The 18135-nt window shown below is 43.3% G+C and overlaps 1 protein-coding gene across 1 annotated transcript in view; it reads left to right on the forward strand.

The window, feature by feature from the left end:
• Window positions 1-18135, forward strand: part of LOC146860857 (malignant fibrous histiocytoma-amplified sequence 1 homolog) — a 106491-nt gene that overhangs the window by 1032 nt on the left and 87324 nt on the right. The window contains exon 2 of the mRNA XM_085646384.1: window positions 12324-13200. Coding sequence (XP_085502510.1) covers window positions 12324-13200 — 877 coding nt within the window. The remainder of the gene's footprint in view (window positions 1-12323; window positions 13201-18135) is intronic.

An 18135-nucleotide genomic window follows, 5' to 3' on the forward strand; every position in this document is an offset into this window, starting at 1 on the left:
TGAAGTCCAGTTGTGAGTCAGATCTGCTTGAGACTGTGTTATGGTGGGGGATGCGTGGTGCATACAGTGAATGTATAATGCCAGGTAAGGATCAGATGTACATGAGATTGACATGGAATGCAGGTCAGAGTGGAGAGTATATGGTACGGACATGGAAGCCTGATGAGGGCGTTATGTGCATTAAATTGATATGGAATGGAAAGCAAGTGTGAAACGTGCCTAAGGCTGATGTGGAAATTCAGGTCAGGTTAGAAGGTACTTGGGACTAATATAGTGAGAAGCTTAGTAACTGTGTATGGAAATCAAGATGATTTTGGAGTGTGTACGGGACATGGTATAGATCATTGTTGTGAAATGAGGATTCATAATTTGTTATTGTTTCAAAATGCGGTTTTAACAGATATCACAAATGGACCTGGTGGCAGAGAGATGATATCAAAACAAGTTCATTCTCCTGATTAAGAACCGTAGGAGGTGCAAGGGTCCATTGCCTATGGATTTCATCATAACAGTTTATTTTACCTTTACTTTCAAGTGTTACGGGTTATGGCTGTTCCATCATGGCTGCTGATATTGCCGGAATGGAGCTAATACTTTGCTTGTTGCAGTACCGAAGCTCGCCCAATCGAGATTTCTTCTGTACGTTTCAGGTTTACCATTCATTCAGGTTTCATCCCAATATTCTGACTAGGACTTTATCGTTCTGCGTATAAGAGAACGGTCGGAGCCCTTCCATCCCAAAGTTTGCACTTGATTTCCTTGGTGTAGAACAGTTTACATTACACCCATGTCTTATGTGGTTCTTACTAAAGGACAATCCCCACCTCCAGATCTGACAGTTTCAAGCCAAGAGTGCGGGGTGTTGCATATGTAAACTTTATGAGGGGCCCTGTAGGTATTATATACATGTTAGGACACCTTGTATGCTAGTGTAGCATGTGTCTGTTGGTGGTATGCTTATTACTTGTGTCTGTGCCCCATGCAGGCTAGGTTGGGGTCCTTGTTAATCTGATGATGACAAAATGCATTCTCTCTGTGGAAATTATGAGCCTCGTGGCTAATGTGGTACAAGCGCACACTCTACGTGTGCCAACTGTGTGCTTGATTTCTGTACATATTAACTGCTTCCCGCACACAGTGTGCACTGGATTTGTGCATGGAGGATCTCCTTATTGCTGGTTATGTCCATTCCATGCCAATGCTAGCTTTGTCGAAAATTACTCTATATTTCTTGTAGAAGCCCCTGTAAATACACCTCTTATTCTCTGTGTGTTTGTGAGCGCGGGGCAGAGGTACGCATTACCCTAACTTTTTGTGAAGAATCCCTCTGCATATCATGACACTGACCCTGCCAACTCCTGTTAGTTTTGCCCCTGTTCGAAGTATGACGCTAAATATGTGACAATCGAGGTGGGTTATTTGCAACATTCCTTTCCAATGCTTCTCATACTCACTTGTAAGAGTCCCTCTGAGGTGTCCAGAACATACAGCCCAGGTGTTGGCTTCATCCTGTCAAGTATTTACTCATCAAGAGCTCCAGGCCCAGGGCCTCAGGGTCCTACATTGTAAGCCTCGTGCTTGGGTTGACCCCCAGAACTGCTCCTTAAGCCATGTCTCTGCAGTGTCTGCTGCTCCTCGAGCTGGATGCACTATCTAATGGTGGTGTCTGCTAATACAGTCGGTGAGTAACACATCTGAGTGGTGGCACGCCTCTTTGGGGCTGTCCTTAGGTCGTTCTCCTACTGTCGTTCATGGGCAGGCAGTCACTCAAGCTCCACCTGGCTCCCACCTCCATTTGGTGACAATGGGGCTGTCCATTTCTTGTCAGGTCCTGTCATTGGCCTCGGCTTAGCCCGCCCTGAGGGTGCATCCTGGAACTCTGTTTATTTTTGTGACCTTTCTTGCAAAAGCAAGCACAAAAAAGACTGACATTATACAACAGACTTTACCAGAGTGTTTACTTTACTACTTTACCAGTGAAGGTAACTTTAAAAGACGGTGCCTGATCTTCATTCTCTGGAGTTGAAAGTCTGTCCTGACAATTCTCTTGTAAACAGGTGATGAAGTGGTTCTGGGTAGAGATTGCCCAGTGACTGCCACTCTCTCATTGGCAGGACGTGGCGAATGTGTTGTCCGCTAAGTGCTTTGCCCTCTGGTCAGTGGCCTCTAAGCCTTGTTAGTCTGTAGTTACCTTCAGATTAGAGATTCATCTGTAACATATCCCTTCCTTGTAAGGTACCTTATGAGTCAGGCAGGACTACAAATCAGGTGACCAGTATACGATCTTGTAAAAAAAGACGCAAAGCGGCTATCAGGTGTGCAGTTGTAGAATATGAATGGAGTGTTAACAACATCATTTCTACCTGAAACTAATGAACTGGGGACAATTGGAATTGATGTCCAAGCAGGTACATCAAATGATAATTCAGTAAATATGGATAATGATATTCGGATCCAGTTGAACCTTGAGTAAATCTAAAGAGAAACATTTATTAACAGTAGGATTCACCTCTCCTGCAGTAGCAAGAGGAAAAGCTTCACCTGTTGTACTCTTTGTTCCTTCTATCTTTTTCCTCTCTGTGCAGCAATAAAGGTGCATAGACACTCTTTACTGGTGCACAGTGGGCTCCTATCACCTGCGGGCATTGGTGCCACTGTATCTTGTGCCCTAATCATTCTCTTTACAATTCCTCTCTATCTGAAAGCTCGATGACACTGTTAGCTCCTCCTTGGACCTTTTCTTATCCCTGTCCACTTATACTCAATCTCCTTCCTTGTCCTTATCTCCTTCCACCCTTTTGATTTTTTTTGTTCATCTATTCTTGGTCCTCTTTACTCTCCCCACTTTTGTTCCTCTATTTACACTCTACTCCAATTCTGCCTCATTCTGTCTCCTCTCTTCAGTCTATGTCCTACCCTTCTCTCTCCCACAAAGTCCCTCTAATCTCCCTGTTCTATTTCATTTCACTGTTAAACGATCAAATCTATATCTTGACTATGCCTCTTCTCTCCAACTCATTTCGTTCTTCTCCTTATCTCTGACCTCCTTGTTTGACACCTATAGGTGTGCAAACACTTTAGGTTGTTTTATCATTGTTTCCTTCCATCTTTCCCTTTTCCACTCCTATTTATATTTCACTCCCCTTTCTTTCTTTTCTCTCCATTTCTTGCTTATTCACTTCTTCCTTTTTGTATCTCACTTCCATAGCTCATCCTCTCCACACCTACCTCCTTTTCTCTCTAGACTCCAATATCTTCTCTCCCTTATTCTCCCTAATCTTCTTTCCTCTCCATCTTTCTATTATTTCTGTCCTTCCTTCTTTACTCCTTTCCTGTCCAGTACCTTTCCTTACTTTCTAATCTCCTTTTCCCCTTTTCTCTACTCTTCCTTTTTCTTTCAAATCTGTCTTTTCTATCTCCTTGTTCATTTTCTAATGTTGTCTCTCCTCTTCCTTTATTCTCTCTACTTCATATTCCAGTCTCACCCCTCCATTCAGGGGTGACTCCTCCATTTGAGAGGAGGAGTGTCGCCCACAAGCCCCAGAGATGAAAAATAAAATGGTAATAAAGTTAATTTCTTTTCAGCATCCCATCCCGAATAGAGTGTCAGGACGGGGCGGGCCATTGCTGCAAAGTGGCAGCACGGAACTGTGTGGTAAAGTTTGAGATGTGCATGTCTCTTTGTCTGGCCGTCTTGCGCCAGCAAACCAGATATGCGCCTTTTAAACCTCTCTAACCCAGATGTCTTAGACAGCTGGGTTAGAGAAAGCACAGGCCTCCAGTGCTCTTGAGAACGCTGAGTGAGGCCGCTCCCTCCAATACTGGTGCTTCTTTTATGCTGGTTAGCAGCATGAGAGCAGCACCATGATTGGTTAGGTGACTGGCTGGGTCACGCTTTGGAGCCTGCCTCGAGAAGAGAAGACCCAAACAAGGAAGACGTCACCAGCAAGCCAAGAAGGTAAGTCTATTATTTTTTTTGTGCCCCCACCCATCATCCTTGGTACATGCCAGATGCCACTTCCTCCCTTCTTTTCCTCTTTAATATCTCGCCTCTATACCTGCCCTCCTCCTCCCAATCTCATTATATCAAACCTCTATTTCATTCTACCCTTGTGTTTTTCTTAATTTCTGCTGCCTTTTTGCCTCATCATTACTTCCTATACTGTCGCCTTGTCCTCTTTTCTACTTCATGACAAGTTCTTGCACAAATTCATTGAATTCATTTTTGGACTCTGCTCCGCAATAGCCTCTGTTCTGAGTTTTACAAGTGCCTGCCTGGGACTGGTTTCAATCTTTGTGGCAATGCCTCTTTACCAACCCCTCCCAGAGGAAGAGACCACACAGAGCTAAACCTAGGGAGACACTTCAAACAAATTCTTAACAAAATCAGGGAAAAACAGGTCAAGGGTTGCTTGTCTTCTGGTTCAAGGAGGACCTGGATTGACAATTCGGCTCGACTATTCCTATTGGAGTCGGGTGAAGACTTATTTGCATATGGCTGGGTCCAAACTGAGGTGGCATGGTGGATAATAGTATAATGGTTTGGAATGCTACCCCAAGTGATTGTCAGTGGTTAGACCTTGCTTTCTCCTCTGTCCCACTTGTCTAACCTCCTCTAGAATAGTCACAAGGTAATAGGGCAGGAGGCTATGGCCAGGCCATGTGCCGCAACCCTTGCCACCACTAAGAGGCCCACATTCACACCTCACCACTTGTGATAGCTATAGAACAGGAACTCTGAAGGGGTTGTTTGATTCTCTTGTATTTACGTAGTGCTTAATACTATGGACAAAGCGGTGATGTATTCTAATTTGCCTTGTGATGCTAGGTACCCCTTTGAACTGCATGGTTGATAAGGATGTTGAATGTAGTGTGGCCTTTATGGGAGATGTTGGGTGAGGTCACGAAGATGTGATTCAAACAGGCTTCTCTGAACATCGCTGCAAATACATATGAGGCACCACAGAGAGAGTGAAAATTGGCCTACCATTTTGATAAAAGCAGTAATGTGCAGTGAATTGAATTGTGTAGCTACATTTTAGTCGCCCCTGAAATTTTTGGTGTTTGTTAATTTTATAATTAAGCACTCTTCAAGAACCATAACTAAATGCCAGCTGTTGGTGCAATTGTTGACCTTCTTTACAATACGGTACATGGGTACAGAAATTTGGCATGCTCAATGACAGGCGTAAATCATTTTTCTCTCATGCTTGCCGGGCCCCTTCTCTTTAGCATCTTCATTGTCTTCTGATTTTACACAGTACAGCAACATTTGCTCTGCATTGGTCATTTAGTAACCTTACATTAGCTTGCAATAATAACACAAATCATCCTCATAAATATTGAAAAGTACCTGTTTAGAGATACTGATTAAGATTAATTAACATACATATCAAAGGAGGGAGTGGACAGCGAAAGTGACCACAAAGACACAAGGGGCGGATTCATTCTCCCCATATATAGTTAATAAACAAATAGAATCCAAACGTCCCTTCTGCGGCTCTGGACGTTTGTAGCAGGTAGTATCACTACTCAAAGTGCTATTTAGCACAGGGTCCCCTCTGTTTTTCGCAGGCTCATGATGCCACTGGCTTCATTTAGCAAATTGACATTGAAGGTATTCACCTTGTTCCAGGCCAATTACCATATTAGGCACATTTGGCATTGTTCTACACATAATACTATTTATGTAGTGACGGTATTAAACTGTTGCATGTGAGTAGGGAGGGGATCTGTGCACCCGTCATGAAGAAGAAGCTTTAGGCTTCCAAACATATTGACGCACACAGGAGGTTATGTACATTAAATACACAAAACCTCCACCACACTATTTTTAACAATACCAGCACGGAGGTATATTAAAATTCTTTATAGCCCTCACTGGCCAGGTATTTTTTAAGCACTCACTTACCATTCACTCCTGACCCTACCACTCACCACACATAGTGACTATATCAGTGCTCCTGCGTACCCGCTGGTTAGTAGCACGCCGCGTTCCGTAGAGGGACGCGAAGACCCCTATTATGAAGCATGACACCAAGGGCCCTTTTGGTGTGTGAGGGGTATTTAAAGAACACTACTTGCTTCCCACCAATGTAGGAAACACACCCATTTCTAGGCCTTTTTTCTATTTTTTCGCCTATCTTATATGGGTGGATTCTATTTGTTTATTAAGATTTATAAACACCATGCGCTGAATTTGCATCACAAGTGTGACACAAACCCAGCACACAGTGTTGTGATGCATTTTACTTTCCAATGCAAATCGTAATTTTTGTGGCAAAGTTGCCCACAGTAACGCAAAGTAGCACTATTCCCTACATTGGGCAACTTTGCATCAAGGGGGCGTACCATGTGTAGTAGATGGGCTTTCCCATAGCAACCACTCATTGATTTGGAGGAAAATCTCTATCAAAACTCATTTATAGACAGGGATTTGAGCCACAAAATTATGTCTCCTCAAGGCAGGCGTGAATCTAGAGCAAATTTTACAAGTCTCCCTATTTTTCAAACTTTGCAAGTGTGTTGCACTGTACAGCACACAAACAGTGAGAAACGTCTTGAAGGATATATTGTATGTACTTGAAGGATCCCTTTCCAGTAGAAAACCTATGCTTGACCGAACGCTGACACCCTTATACTAAGGTCAGGGCCACTGGAATTATAAGATTTTGTGGCTTTTCATCATGACTATGGATTTGTCACATGTGCCGCATAATCCATCATCTGCTGTAAATCTGCAGATTTTAACTCTAAAAAATGTTTCTAGTTTAAATGGATCGAAAGATAGTAAAACCAAGACTACCTGTATTACTGCGAATTGGAAGGGAGGAGTCAGAGGCTGAGGTGTTGCGATTCTGCACTGATGTTGTGCCTGGAGCGCTCTCCACAGTCGCTGCTGCCGCTACTGATTTCCCGCCACCGCCCCCTTCATTTTTACAGTTTTCTTCAGCTGCCACTGGCCGGTGGGGATAGAAGCCATTCGAAGAGCGGGTGTCAACTAGCCATCAGGTAATGGGCCGTCGCACCCGCTTCCACACCCCCTCATTGTCTCCTGACCCTGTTGCACCCACAGGCCGTTCTTGACTCATGCCAGCCGTCCCTGTTGGACAGGTGTGTGCAGTGCTGATCGAGGGCGAGGGTAATACAACTGCTCCCCCTTCTGCCATTTTTTCTGCCATTTTTCTTTCCTACACTGCCCCCACCCTTACGAACCTCAGTCAGTGGACCGCAACCAGCTAAAGGATCTACCAAGGGTCTACTAAAGAGACGGTAGCCAGAGTCAGTGCTGCCCTACACCTTGGAACCTTCTGAGGATTTTATATAATAAGGGGATCTGTTATCAATTTGGCGGTAGTAAAGAGTGACAGGAAGAAGCTGTCATGGTCAGAAGTGGTCAGAAGTAGTCTGTGCTTAGTCGTGCTGTTGGTTGGTTGAGCTCTGTTCTGCAGAAGCGGCCTGGACCGGGTGCAGCATGTGACCAGGTTAGCTTCCCCCATTGCATAACTCATGAAGTGACCACCAGGAACCATACACGACCACACTGATTTAATTTACATGCGCGTCAAGTGCGTGTTCCCCCTACATCATACGAGGAAAGAAGTGACCACCAGGAAGGTGAGGCGGCCCCATCGACGTGTTCATGCCACCCGCCCTCTGCGTGAGGAAGTAGAGTAAAACGGGGAGGTGAGGCAGTGCTCGGGGGCAGGAAACTGGCAGATTCCACCTGTTGAAGGGGCACTATTAGTGTTTTTGAACCTAAAATCGAAATCCAAGACCTAGCTTCCCCAGGCATGCTCGTGCCTTTCCATTCTCTGGTCACAGGTGGAAGAGAAGTGAAACCTGAGGCCAGGTACAGCATATAGGACAGTGCTAGCCTTTAATCTGTGAATCCGAAGAGCCCGCTGCCTATATAAACCTTACATACCCCTGCCAACACTATCTCCCTGCTGTCACTATACTACTACTCAATGACCTAGAATGAGAACCGGTAGGCTAATGGGTAAAGCGTCAGCCTCCAACAAGAGAACACTGGAGATAGCAACAGGAGAAATAGCATTCCAAAGAAGGGCCAAAAGCACAGGCAGATGAACATAACAGGGGTTCGCAAACCACAACTAACCCATCCAACATGCGGGCTGCAGTTTTGAACTCAATGCAAACAACAGTTAGGACCCTTAGGCACCATGCAAATAACTTTTACACCCTGTTGGATTTACCTAATCTCCGGAATTGATGATAAACATTCAAATTAAACTCCTTGATCACGAGGGTTCAGAAAAAACACCTTAATGATTTTACTATATGTTCATGCAAGGAGGTGGTTAACAGATTGATAAAACTCCAGGTGATCATAGAAGGAATTGTGGGGGAAGTTAAAATCAGCCTTGCTTCAGAGTGCCCTCAGGCTAAGACACCACATCCACCCCACTGGGTGGAAGCACTGATAGCAGTCAAGCAGTTAAATGGGAATAGCAGAGGTGTCATCAGCTGAAATGTTGTCTCAATCCCAATTTAGCCACAACTGAAGTTTTGGATGCCTTTTCTGTATTATGTGCTGGTGTGAGGACTGCCCTCCCCTGAACTAGCTGAGGCCATACTATTTCCAGAGGAGCTCGTTGGTTTAATGAGCCCTGCTCTAAAGCTCACCGTGAAGGCCCTCAAACGTTCTCCTAGGAACAGGGAAGAGATTAAACACTCACATGCCACTTACAAGAAGGTTACAAAGGAGAGAAAAAGTCCCTTAAAGATGATGTGTGGGAACAGTGATTGAGAGCCAGTGACCTCAATGATACTGCTACTTTTTGGAGTGTCCTAAACCGCCCTTTTCTAGTTGCTGAGGCTGCTCCAACTTTGTCCTCAGTGATAGCTGAAGCTAAGTGGCATGACCATTTTTCTCAAATGTATTCATTTGAGGATGGGACGAGCCTTCAATTCAAAATACCAGTAAAAAGGTACAGGGTAACTCCAGCCTTTCTTTCTCGCCCAAAGACGTTGCGTGCACCATTAGGTGCTTGGCCTTTAACAAGGCTCCTTGTCCTGACGATGTCTGACAGACCATTTCAGGAGCGATGTAGTCATCTGGGCCCCTCTTTTGCCAAACAAATTAAATGCTGCTGTGTTAGTAGAAACCCTCCCACTCATGGTCGCATTCCATCATTGTAGCTATCTTTAAAAAGGAAGATCAGGCAGATCCAAGATGTTATAGCCCCATGTCTCTGATTGAGTCTATTGTCAAGGATCTGGGTCAGGCGGTTTTGGAAAGTAAGTCTTTGTGGACCATGGAGAATAACATCATCTCCTACTCACAGTACGGCCTGGCCTGAGCATTATTGATCAGAGTTTGAATCTGCATTTGCTAATTCAGAAGTACATGGTGGCCAAAAAGGGTACTCTTTTCTTCGGTTTAATGGACGAAACTTCAGCATTTCACTGGGTGAATCGCTTGAAGCTTTGGTCAATGCTGTTGTGTTTAGGTGTTAATCCAGCTTTGGTACACTTTTTGGGGGACATTCACATGGGCATGTATTGTTTAGATTCGGGAGGACTGCTCATGACCTAAACGCTTTCCTATTACCCTAGGTGTAAGGCAGGGGTGCATGTTGCCCCATGTTTTATTCACCATCTATAGTAATGGTTTAGAGGAGGTGTTGTTGGGCAAACAATTTGACGCCCCTCATGCAGGTACCCACCCACTACCAGCTCTCTTATGTGCAGATGATGCCGTCCTTATGTCGAGAACGGCTTTAGGGCTTCAACTGCTACTCAATTCTTTGGCTGACTTTATGACTAGTTTAGACCTCTTGATCAAAAAACTTGTGTCTTGGTTACTGGTGTTAAACCTGACAAATTGAAAGCCCATTTTTGCAATAATTTAAAGATCATCCAAGTACATACTTTTAACTATTTGGTCAATCTCCTTGATAATAGGAACACCTGGGCGCCTTTTACTCTTTTCAAAAAGACTTATGTTAGCATGCTCTTATGGGTCGTTATGGATTTTAGTGCCAGGGTGATGAGGAAACCGGTAAAGGCTCTGCTTCACATCTATAAAGCCAAATGTGTATCTGTTACATGCTATGGTAGTGACATTTGGGGGTACCAGGATTGCTATAATATTCAGGTTGAAGAGAGCACGTTTGCTAGGTGCTTACTGGCTGTCCCACAAGCACCTCAACCTATTCTGCCCATGAGGAATTAGGACTCAAATGTATTTTGGGCACTATCAAACTTCGGCCATTGCTATGGTGGATCTCCATCTGGCACAAGAGCGAGCCAATCCTGAACAGGTTGATTATCAGGGATCGCCATTCCCTGTAAATATATGAGAGCGATTACTTGGCTGGGTTATATTAAAACGAATTCATAGCTTTGTGCCGTCCAAGCTTGTTTACCTTTCCTGAAAGAATTCTTAAAGTGGATTATACTTGGGTTAAACAGAATCTTTTAACTCGTATTACAGATGAGAGAGAAGGAATTGATTTACAGATACCTGCCGTTCTTGCCCATAGTCTGACTAAAACTGTACCCTCAATTGAGCCGTATTTGATGTTGGTAAATAATGTGTATAACTGCCAGCTTTTAACACTGTGTGGACCTGAACTGAAGGGTAATTGCGCACTTTACAAATTTCCCTAACATAACTCATCCCAATAAAAGTACTCCCATTTGTTCGGAACGTATTAGAAACGCGTAGTGAGTCGGCCGGATCTGTCTACTCCGTCACAGCCTATAATGGAGTAGACATATTTTTATTGGAAGGAGTTTAGATCCACACAGCCTCTTCCACAGAAGCTGATATACAACTACCTGTTGCCAAGAAATTCCCATTTCTTGTTGTGCAGAGATACATATACATTTATTGTTATACAGGAAGAGTGCTGATAAAAACACCCTTCGTTCACTGCACGTAGGTGATATTTCTTCTCTGAATAGTTGAGGGCCTTGAGAATTACTGAACCAATATTTCATTTTCGCCTTTAATTTGGATACAAGCGGTAGTAGATGATCTACCCCAGCTGTGCCTGTAAGAAATAACGACGTAGTCCCTTGCTACTTTCATACAGTTCGCGGAGGTTTTGCCATGCAACTGCGACTGACACATCTACGGTTGTTGGTTTCTGTGCTCCAATCCTCTGGTGTCTCCTGCTCTTACTCTGTCCTGATGATATCCCTGTTCTAAGTAATTGTGTTAAAGCGTCAAAACGTCGACAATAACGTATGTTGAATGATTTTAGATTCTGATAGAGGTTTTTCGACACTCATAGGATGAGTGCCATTTACAGCAACATATCATCCCAATCAGTCACATGTATTTATTTTTGTTTATAGCACAAGCGCACTTTTTTATCACACTACTCACTCTTACTACGGCATTACTTTGTAGGTGCACCTTGTCCTGCGATAAATGTAAAAAATGTTTTATATTGTTATGAACCGTTTCTGCATTAAATGAATGTAATTGGCAAAATAAATGCACTTATCACATAACTAAGTAACTTGCAGAAATGTTTCTTTACAATAATACTGCTATGGAAGTGTGGGGCTATACCTCCCCCATATTGACCACCATTTTTAAAATAATAAAAAAAGATTAAACAACATTTCAAACGATGGAATTATTGTGAATGAAAGAATAGATAAAAATCAAAACAAACTGTTTAGAAAATAATCTCCCTGAACTGAGAGGAGGCTGCAATTTTGAATCACAGAACCCCTGATGGGAATTGCGACTTTAAATCTAACTCAAATCTTCTCGCAGCTTTTTATCATTTTTGCTAACAGCGTGAAATAGTTGACAGTATTGAACATAGTAAATCCATACTTGAGTTACTTAAGAGTGTAATTGAGTTTTGTTGTTTATGATAGCCCTGGTCAGTTAAGTGTGGGATGGAATGAAATGTATTTTAAGTGTAGAAATATTTAATCACACAGTAAAAATTATTTTCTATAGAATTAGAGGGAATTTAGACTCTGCTAGATTAACACATTTTTTATTTGGGAGCATAGCCCCTTCATGATTCCTGCTTTCACTATTCACCTTCCCTACTCCTTAAAAGTGTATTTTACCTTTCCATGTACTGAACAGCTCTCTTTGAGGGAAAACAACTCTTTACAAAACGTATATAAGTGATTGGTGACAGTAAAGTAATCCAGTGTTAAAGTAAAGATATATTTGGAAATGAGAGTAGAAGGAGGTGGTAAAATGGACTTAATAGGTGGGCCTAGTGACCCTAATCAGCAATCAGTAGTTGGATGCATGACTGCATTGATTATAGCTTCAGGTAAACAATGCTAACCCATCTTGTTTCTTTTTTTTTTAGATCAAATGAGGGAAACATCACAAAGACATCTAGACCTTTCCATGGAGAGGCTGAAAGTTATCCCTTCAGATGTTTTGCAAGACACCAACATCGGCAGCCTTAAATTGGATCGTAACAAACTGAAAAACATTAGTGGAATTTCCAATCTTCTTTACCTGAAGACACTCATTTTGTCCAAAAATGAGCTTTCCGAATTCCCATTGGAAATTAGGTACCTAGTACATCTTGAGAAGCTGGACCTGAACCAGAACAAAATCCAGCTTGTCCCAGAAGGGGTGTTTCACTTCCTACCATGTGTTACATTTCTGAAACTTAGCAACAATAGAATAGCAGCTCTTCCCAAAGACTTAGTTACTTGTCAGAGTCTCCAATACCTCAACCTATCACACAACTGGATCAGGACTTTCCCAGATGTCATCCTTGAGTTGAGGAGATTGGACGAACTCTATGTTGAGAACAATAAACTGAAGAAACTTCCTGTGGAGCTTTTTCTGAATCTACCACTGAAGAAGTTCAAGGCGACTTCTAACAGGCTAAGAGAACCACCGGAGGAAGTATGTATTGGGGGTCTCAAGCAGATCAGGAACTATTTCATGCAGCTTCAGAACAGCAAGGCAGAAGAGGACAAGAGAGTGAAGACAATGTTCTTAGGGGCAACCATGGCTGGAAAATCAACTTTATGTAGAAGTCTTAGCCAGGGAAGAGTTGTGTCTGTGTCCAGAGAAGATCGAACTGTCGGGATTGAGATCAGCAAGTTTCAGATACAGGACTTCATGTTTCTCTTTTGGGACTTTGCTGGACAGATGGAATACTATTTGACACACCATGTCTTCATCACCCCCCAGGCACTTGTGATTCTAGCTATCAATCTGCAAAGGTACTTTCTATCCTAAACCACCTTGATTGATTGTGTAACCAAGAATTTCATTCTTGATATTGTCTCACAAAAGCATGGCTCAAAACAAATATTTATGCACATGCTGAAATATCATCTATAAATCCACTCTCCGTCACTGCATTCCTTACTTCGTGAGGAATGCTCATTAAACCAGTAGTTGATTTTCTACTTTGTCTATGTAACAATGTGCTACTCATTCACCATGATAATGTGCTGAATCCGAGAATACCATAACAGCATATAAATATGCCTGGAGATAAAGGTGATCTTCTTGGTTAGAGTATACTTACCTATTTCAGAGGATTTATATTAAGACTCTGGTATGTTGTAAGAGATATAGGAGCTCATTTAGAGTTTGGTGGGCAGGGTGCTCTGCCACAAACATAGTGGAGTGCCATGTCTGGCAAACTCCTGGTTCTCCCACTCTATTTAGCTGTCATGTTTCTGCCAGCAGAGCCTCTCCTGGTTCTACCAGTTGAAACTTTTGAACAAACAGCCCTACAGATATTGGACCATTGGTCGAAGTACCTTAAATCATCTGCCCTATTTAGGGCAGACCTTGTGGTATACATTTTCCTGTTTGGACCATTAGTAAGAGCCTACCAGTACCAAACTGTAAAACAAATAAATAACCACAAATTTTAGGAGAAAATTCCCAGCCTGCCGAGGACATTTATACCTTGTTTTTTAAAAACAAACTCCTGTTTTGGGAGTTTGTTTTTCAAAAACAAAAACATTTCCTACGGAGGTGCACCAAACATTATTACCCATGGAGCAAAGTTTCAGTGCCTTCAGTTGAGCTGCCATGCGGTGACTTTTCGAAAGGCTCAGAGATATTCGACAGGCAACCAGAGATCTCTAAATTTGGCATGCTGTAGTCTGCCTAGGAAGCAGAGTACATCCCTCTGCTTCCCTACCAGAACAACATACAATATATCTAAGGCTAAATAAGTCCTTTAGTTTGTAGCACAAAATATTGTAGTGAACAGATTATAGTTTCCTGGGAACACCATACAAACTTAATTTTCTAGAGCCAGGATGTGGTATGTGGTGAATCAAAGATGAGGCAAAATACAGTAACACTCTCCATGACAAATTGTCAGCTATGAAGGTAGGGCCTATGTTAATAAGCCAGATTCCTTTTATAAGAGGTACACAACCACTATGTTTTGCTTGAACAATGGAAGTTGAGTCAGTTCTTAAGAAATGATCTTCCATGTAATACAGAGAGGGGAAGCTAGTAGCATTTGATCACACAATTGTGAAGTGGAATAATAAAAGGGCCAAATTTTTGAGTGTTTGAGAACCAATGTTTTGAAGAGTGTTAGAACCGGGGTCTCCAGTTGGCAGGGGTATGCACACTAGTCTAAATAGGGACCACCGCCTCCGACAGGGTAGCTTGGCGCAAAGCGGGTAGGCTAAACGCAGGAGGAAAAGTGTAAAGTAATTGTGCAACACACACTGACAGTAACACAGGAAAAGCACTCACAAAAGAACACCACACCGGTTTATTTAAAAATAAAAGAATCCTTATCTAAAAATTATGCAAAAAGTGTCAACAGGTCATTATATTCTCGTGAAGATTCTCAGTAAAAATGTCTTTGGAAATGCCTGTTGTAAGGGTAACTTGTACAAGACTGTCTCTCTACCAGAGGGAAGCCCTAATGTAAACAGTCCTTCAGTTGAGGCCGGTTGTGTTATGGGTACAAGTCCCTTCTGAAAAACAGTACTCTATATCCAGGGCAAAACAGTTCCTCAAGTACAGTAGGTGGTGCACTGTTCGCAGTATCTGTGAGCCTATTTCGCTTTGGACGAGCAGTATTTTACATTCAGGGCAAAACAGTGCTCATTACTGCCTGGGCTCCCAGGGACAGGCCCGCAATGAATGAGGCAGAAGTTCATGAGTGTCACTGGCAGCGGGGCTCACTATTGATTAAATGTCCCGCCAGTCTGCCAAGCCAAGTGAGTTCCTGGGCCGAACCGCCCCAATGTGGAGACTTCCCGCACCCCGCCCGACTACCACGACCAGGCCTATACGGTAGCGTACCTGCGAAGGCGGGTGTAGCTCTCCTGCTGGCGTTGCACGGATGAGGAGCGAGGCAGCCCCTCCCGCTCCTGGCACGTCTCCTTTCCAGCCGCAGTGCTTCCCCAAGGGAATCCCGGTTGCTAGGCGGCGTGCTGGGCCTGGCCGGATCACGGCGTTCTTCCTCTCCTCAGGCATGCAACCCAGGGCCAGCGGCGGTGAAAGCCCACTGCGCTCTCGGGTCCCTCACAGTCATAAGCAGAGGTGATCACGAGGAAGGTACTCCACGCAGATCTCGGGCCGGCGGCAGTGATTTCGGGAGCGATTAAAGAGAGCTTGTCACTTGCACCAGCAGCAGAGACAGGTATGAAGCCCCGCAGTTTCAGGGCGCCACCGTAGGGCACCTGCAGGTCTCAATCCTGGAAGGGGGTGATCTAAAGAACGCGCTCCACTCGGGCCAGCGGCGGTGACTTCGGGGTGATGAATAGATCAGTTTTACATACCCAGCGCTGCAGAGGCAGTTTATAAAGGTTGTAGTGACAGCGGTGCTGAGTGCAGGCACAGCGTTGCAGGGGCAAGTCCTTGAAAGCGCTGTTGTTCCAAAGGACAGTTCCTAAAATGTTGTGGAGACACTCTGGAGGTGTTATTTTCAGTCTCCCTGGCAGGGCTAGATCAGCAGACAGTAGGGCAGCTCAGCAAACTGTGGTAGCAGTTCCGAGGAGCAGTCAGCCTCAGCAGTGTGGCAATCCTCCTGGGGCAGCAGTCTTCACTCCAGCAGAAATTCTCCCTGGTCCTGTAGTGTAACAAGGATGTGGGGACAGGGACCTCCCTTTTATACCCTGGTGCCTAGTCACTAGAAGGGGGCAGAAGCTTCTGGAAGGGTCTAGGTGGTTCTGGGGTGTTCCCTGCCTTCCCTGCCCTGGCTCCTGGCTGTCTACAGTGACAAAGGCAGGGTCGTTAAGCCTATTGTAGGGCAGCTGGCCCAGCCTATTCATGTGTAAAGGTGTGAATCACCACTCACTCCTCACAGCCCAGGAAGGCTATCAGCATGCAGATGGGAGGGGGAGTCTGCAGTGCACAAACTATGTGCAGGCAGGAAAATGTCCACTTTCTAAAACGTGGGATTTCTAAAGTAGTGGTGCCCAGCCCCCATATATCACTTGGAAGGGTTCCCCGCTACGATTCCAACTATACCAAGCATGACATACCTATTAGGTCCCAGTCAGAAGTTATCCCATAGGAGGGTTCCCAATGTTAGTCTATGGAGGGGTAGGCCTCACTGCGGTAGCAGGGCCTGTGGCAGGTATGCCAGTGTCATCATGTTTTTAGGGGAGAGCACCTGCACCTTAGCACTGTTTAGCAGTGGTAAGGTGCCCAGAGTCCTAAGTCCAACAAAAATGTGCAGTCAAGTGGGAGGCAGAAAGGGCAAAAATGTAGGGGGAGACTGCCCTAAGGCTGACAGGTCCAATAAAGAGTATATCAGTGTATCTACCATAGTCAACAGCATGTTTGTTGAAGTGTTACAAACGGTTAGGTGCAGGGTTATTACTTCAGCTAAAGGGAGGAAGTGAGACTTAACTCAATAAAATAACCGTATTTCTTGTATTTAACAGAAAATAAGGGATTAGAAGATTGATTTAAAGGTATCCAAAACAATAGTGTGAGGCAAAGAAGTAACAATATAAAGAATATTGTAAAATATTTGTTATAACCGAAGAAATTATTCATCCGGTAAGAAAAATCTTTTTCTGAACAGCAAGAAGATGTCAACACAAAATGCTATAAATTGTACTGGCATGTGGTGGCTAAGGAAGTTGTAATCAGACATTTAAGCAGTTGGTTATTATACCTACTGCAACCTGCTAGCATTAGCTTCAGTAAGAAATCCAAATCATATTAGATAGCAACATTTGTCTAAGTCATAATGTTAGAAATTCCAACTATTGAATTATAAAGGATAGCTAGGGTAAAATGGGTTAAGTGCTTAGCCTCGATGGTATCCTGGAAAAAAAGATAAAAATACCTTGGAACAGTAGACAGAAATTCTTTGCTCCTTTATTTGTCATGTTTGCAATCATAACACATTTCCTTGAAGCTGGTTGAGATCTTCAGTTATTCTAATATGCGAAAAGAACAAGGAAAGATACTCCTTAGAGCCTAGCACCCCATTTTATTTGTTGTTATAGCTACAAATTTGTTTCACAAAATATCTATTGCCACTGGTTAAATAATATCGTCACCATGCTGCAAGCAGGATTCAATAAGGAACTGCCAATGCTCCACCAATATATACTTGCAATGCAAAAAAAAGAAAAATCGTGCTGCTTACTTTTTTAATATCTTTTTATAATTAGGATGCTGTACGTCAATACTTGTGGGTCTGAGTTAGGCCTAACACATGCCAGGATTGATATATATGATTCAAATTAATACCTATAATGGATAGAGGGTGATGCATTTAGGCTTCTCTTTCGTTCAACATACTTGCAGTGAATCTCCCAAGGATGAGTCATTGATGTCCAAAATATGGAAATGTTCAATCGTCCTCCATGATGTATGTAAATGATCATATCGGTATGGATAGGACATCCATAGTGATGCAATGCCTGATTCATCCATGGGATATATGCAGTGCAAATGACATCACAGGCAGCTATATCAAAATTGTAGTCTTTAGTTTGTGGTTCATAAAACATTGCAGTCTCAAGTTTTGTCCCTTTTAAGCTTAATATAAAAAAGTACACGCTATGCCTACAATTATATCAATTCCTAGTCAATAAAAGGTTTGCAGTCATGTGTTAATAATGAAACCTTTTAGCCAAACGTGGTTATGCAGAATTGCCCTGAATTGTGATAAATTGGATTCCAAAGTTAGATCTTGAGGTTCGTTC

Source organism: Triturus cristatus, chromosome 3_1 (genome assembly GCF_964204655.1).
Source record: "Triturus cristatus chromosome 3_1, aTriCri1.1, whole genome shotgun sequence".
Lineage (NCBI taxonomy): Eukaryota > Metazoa > Chordata > Amphibia > Caudata > Salamandridae > Triturus > Triturus cristatus.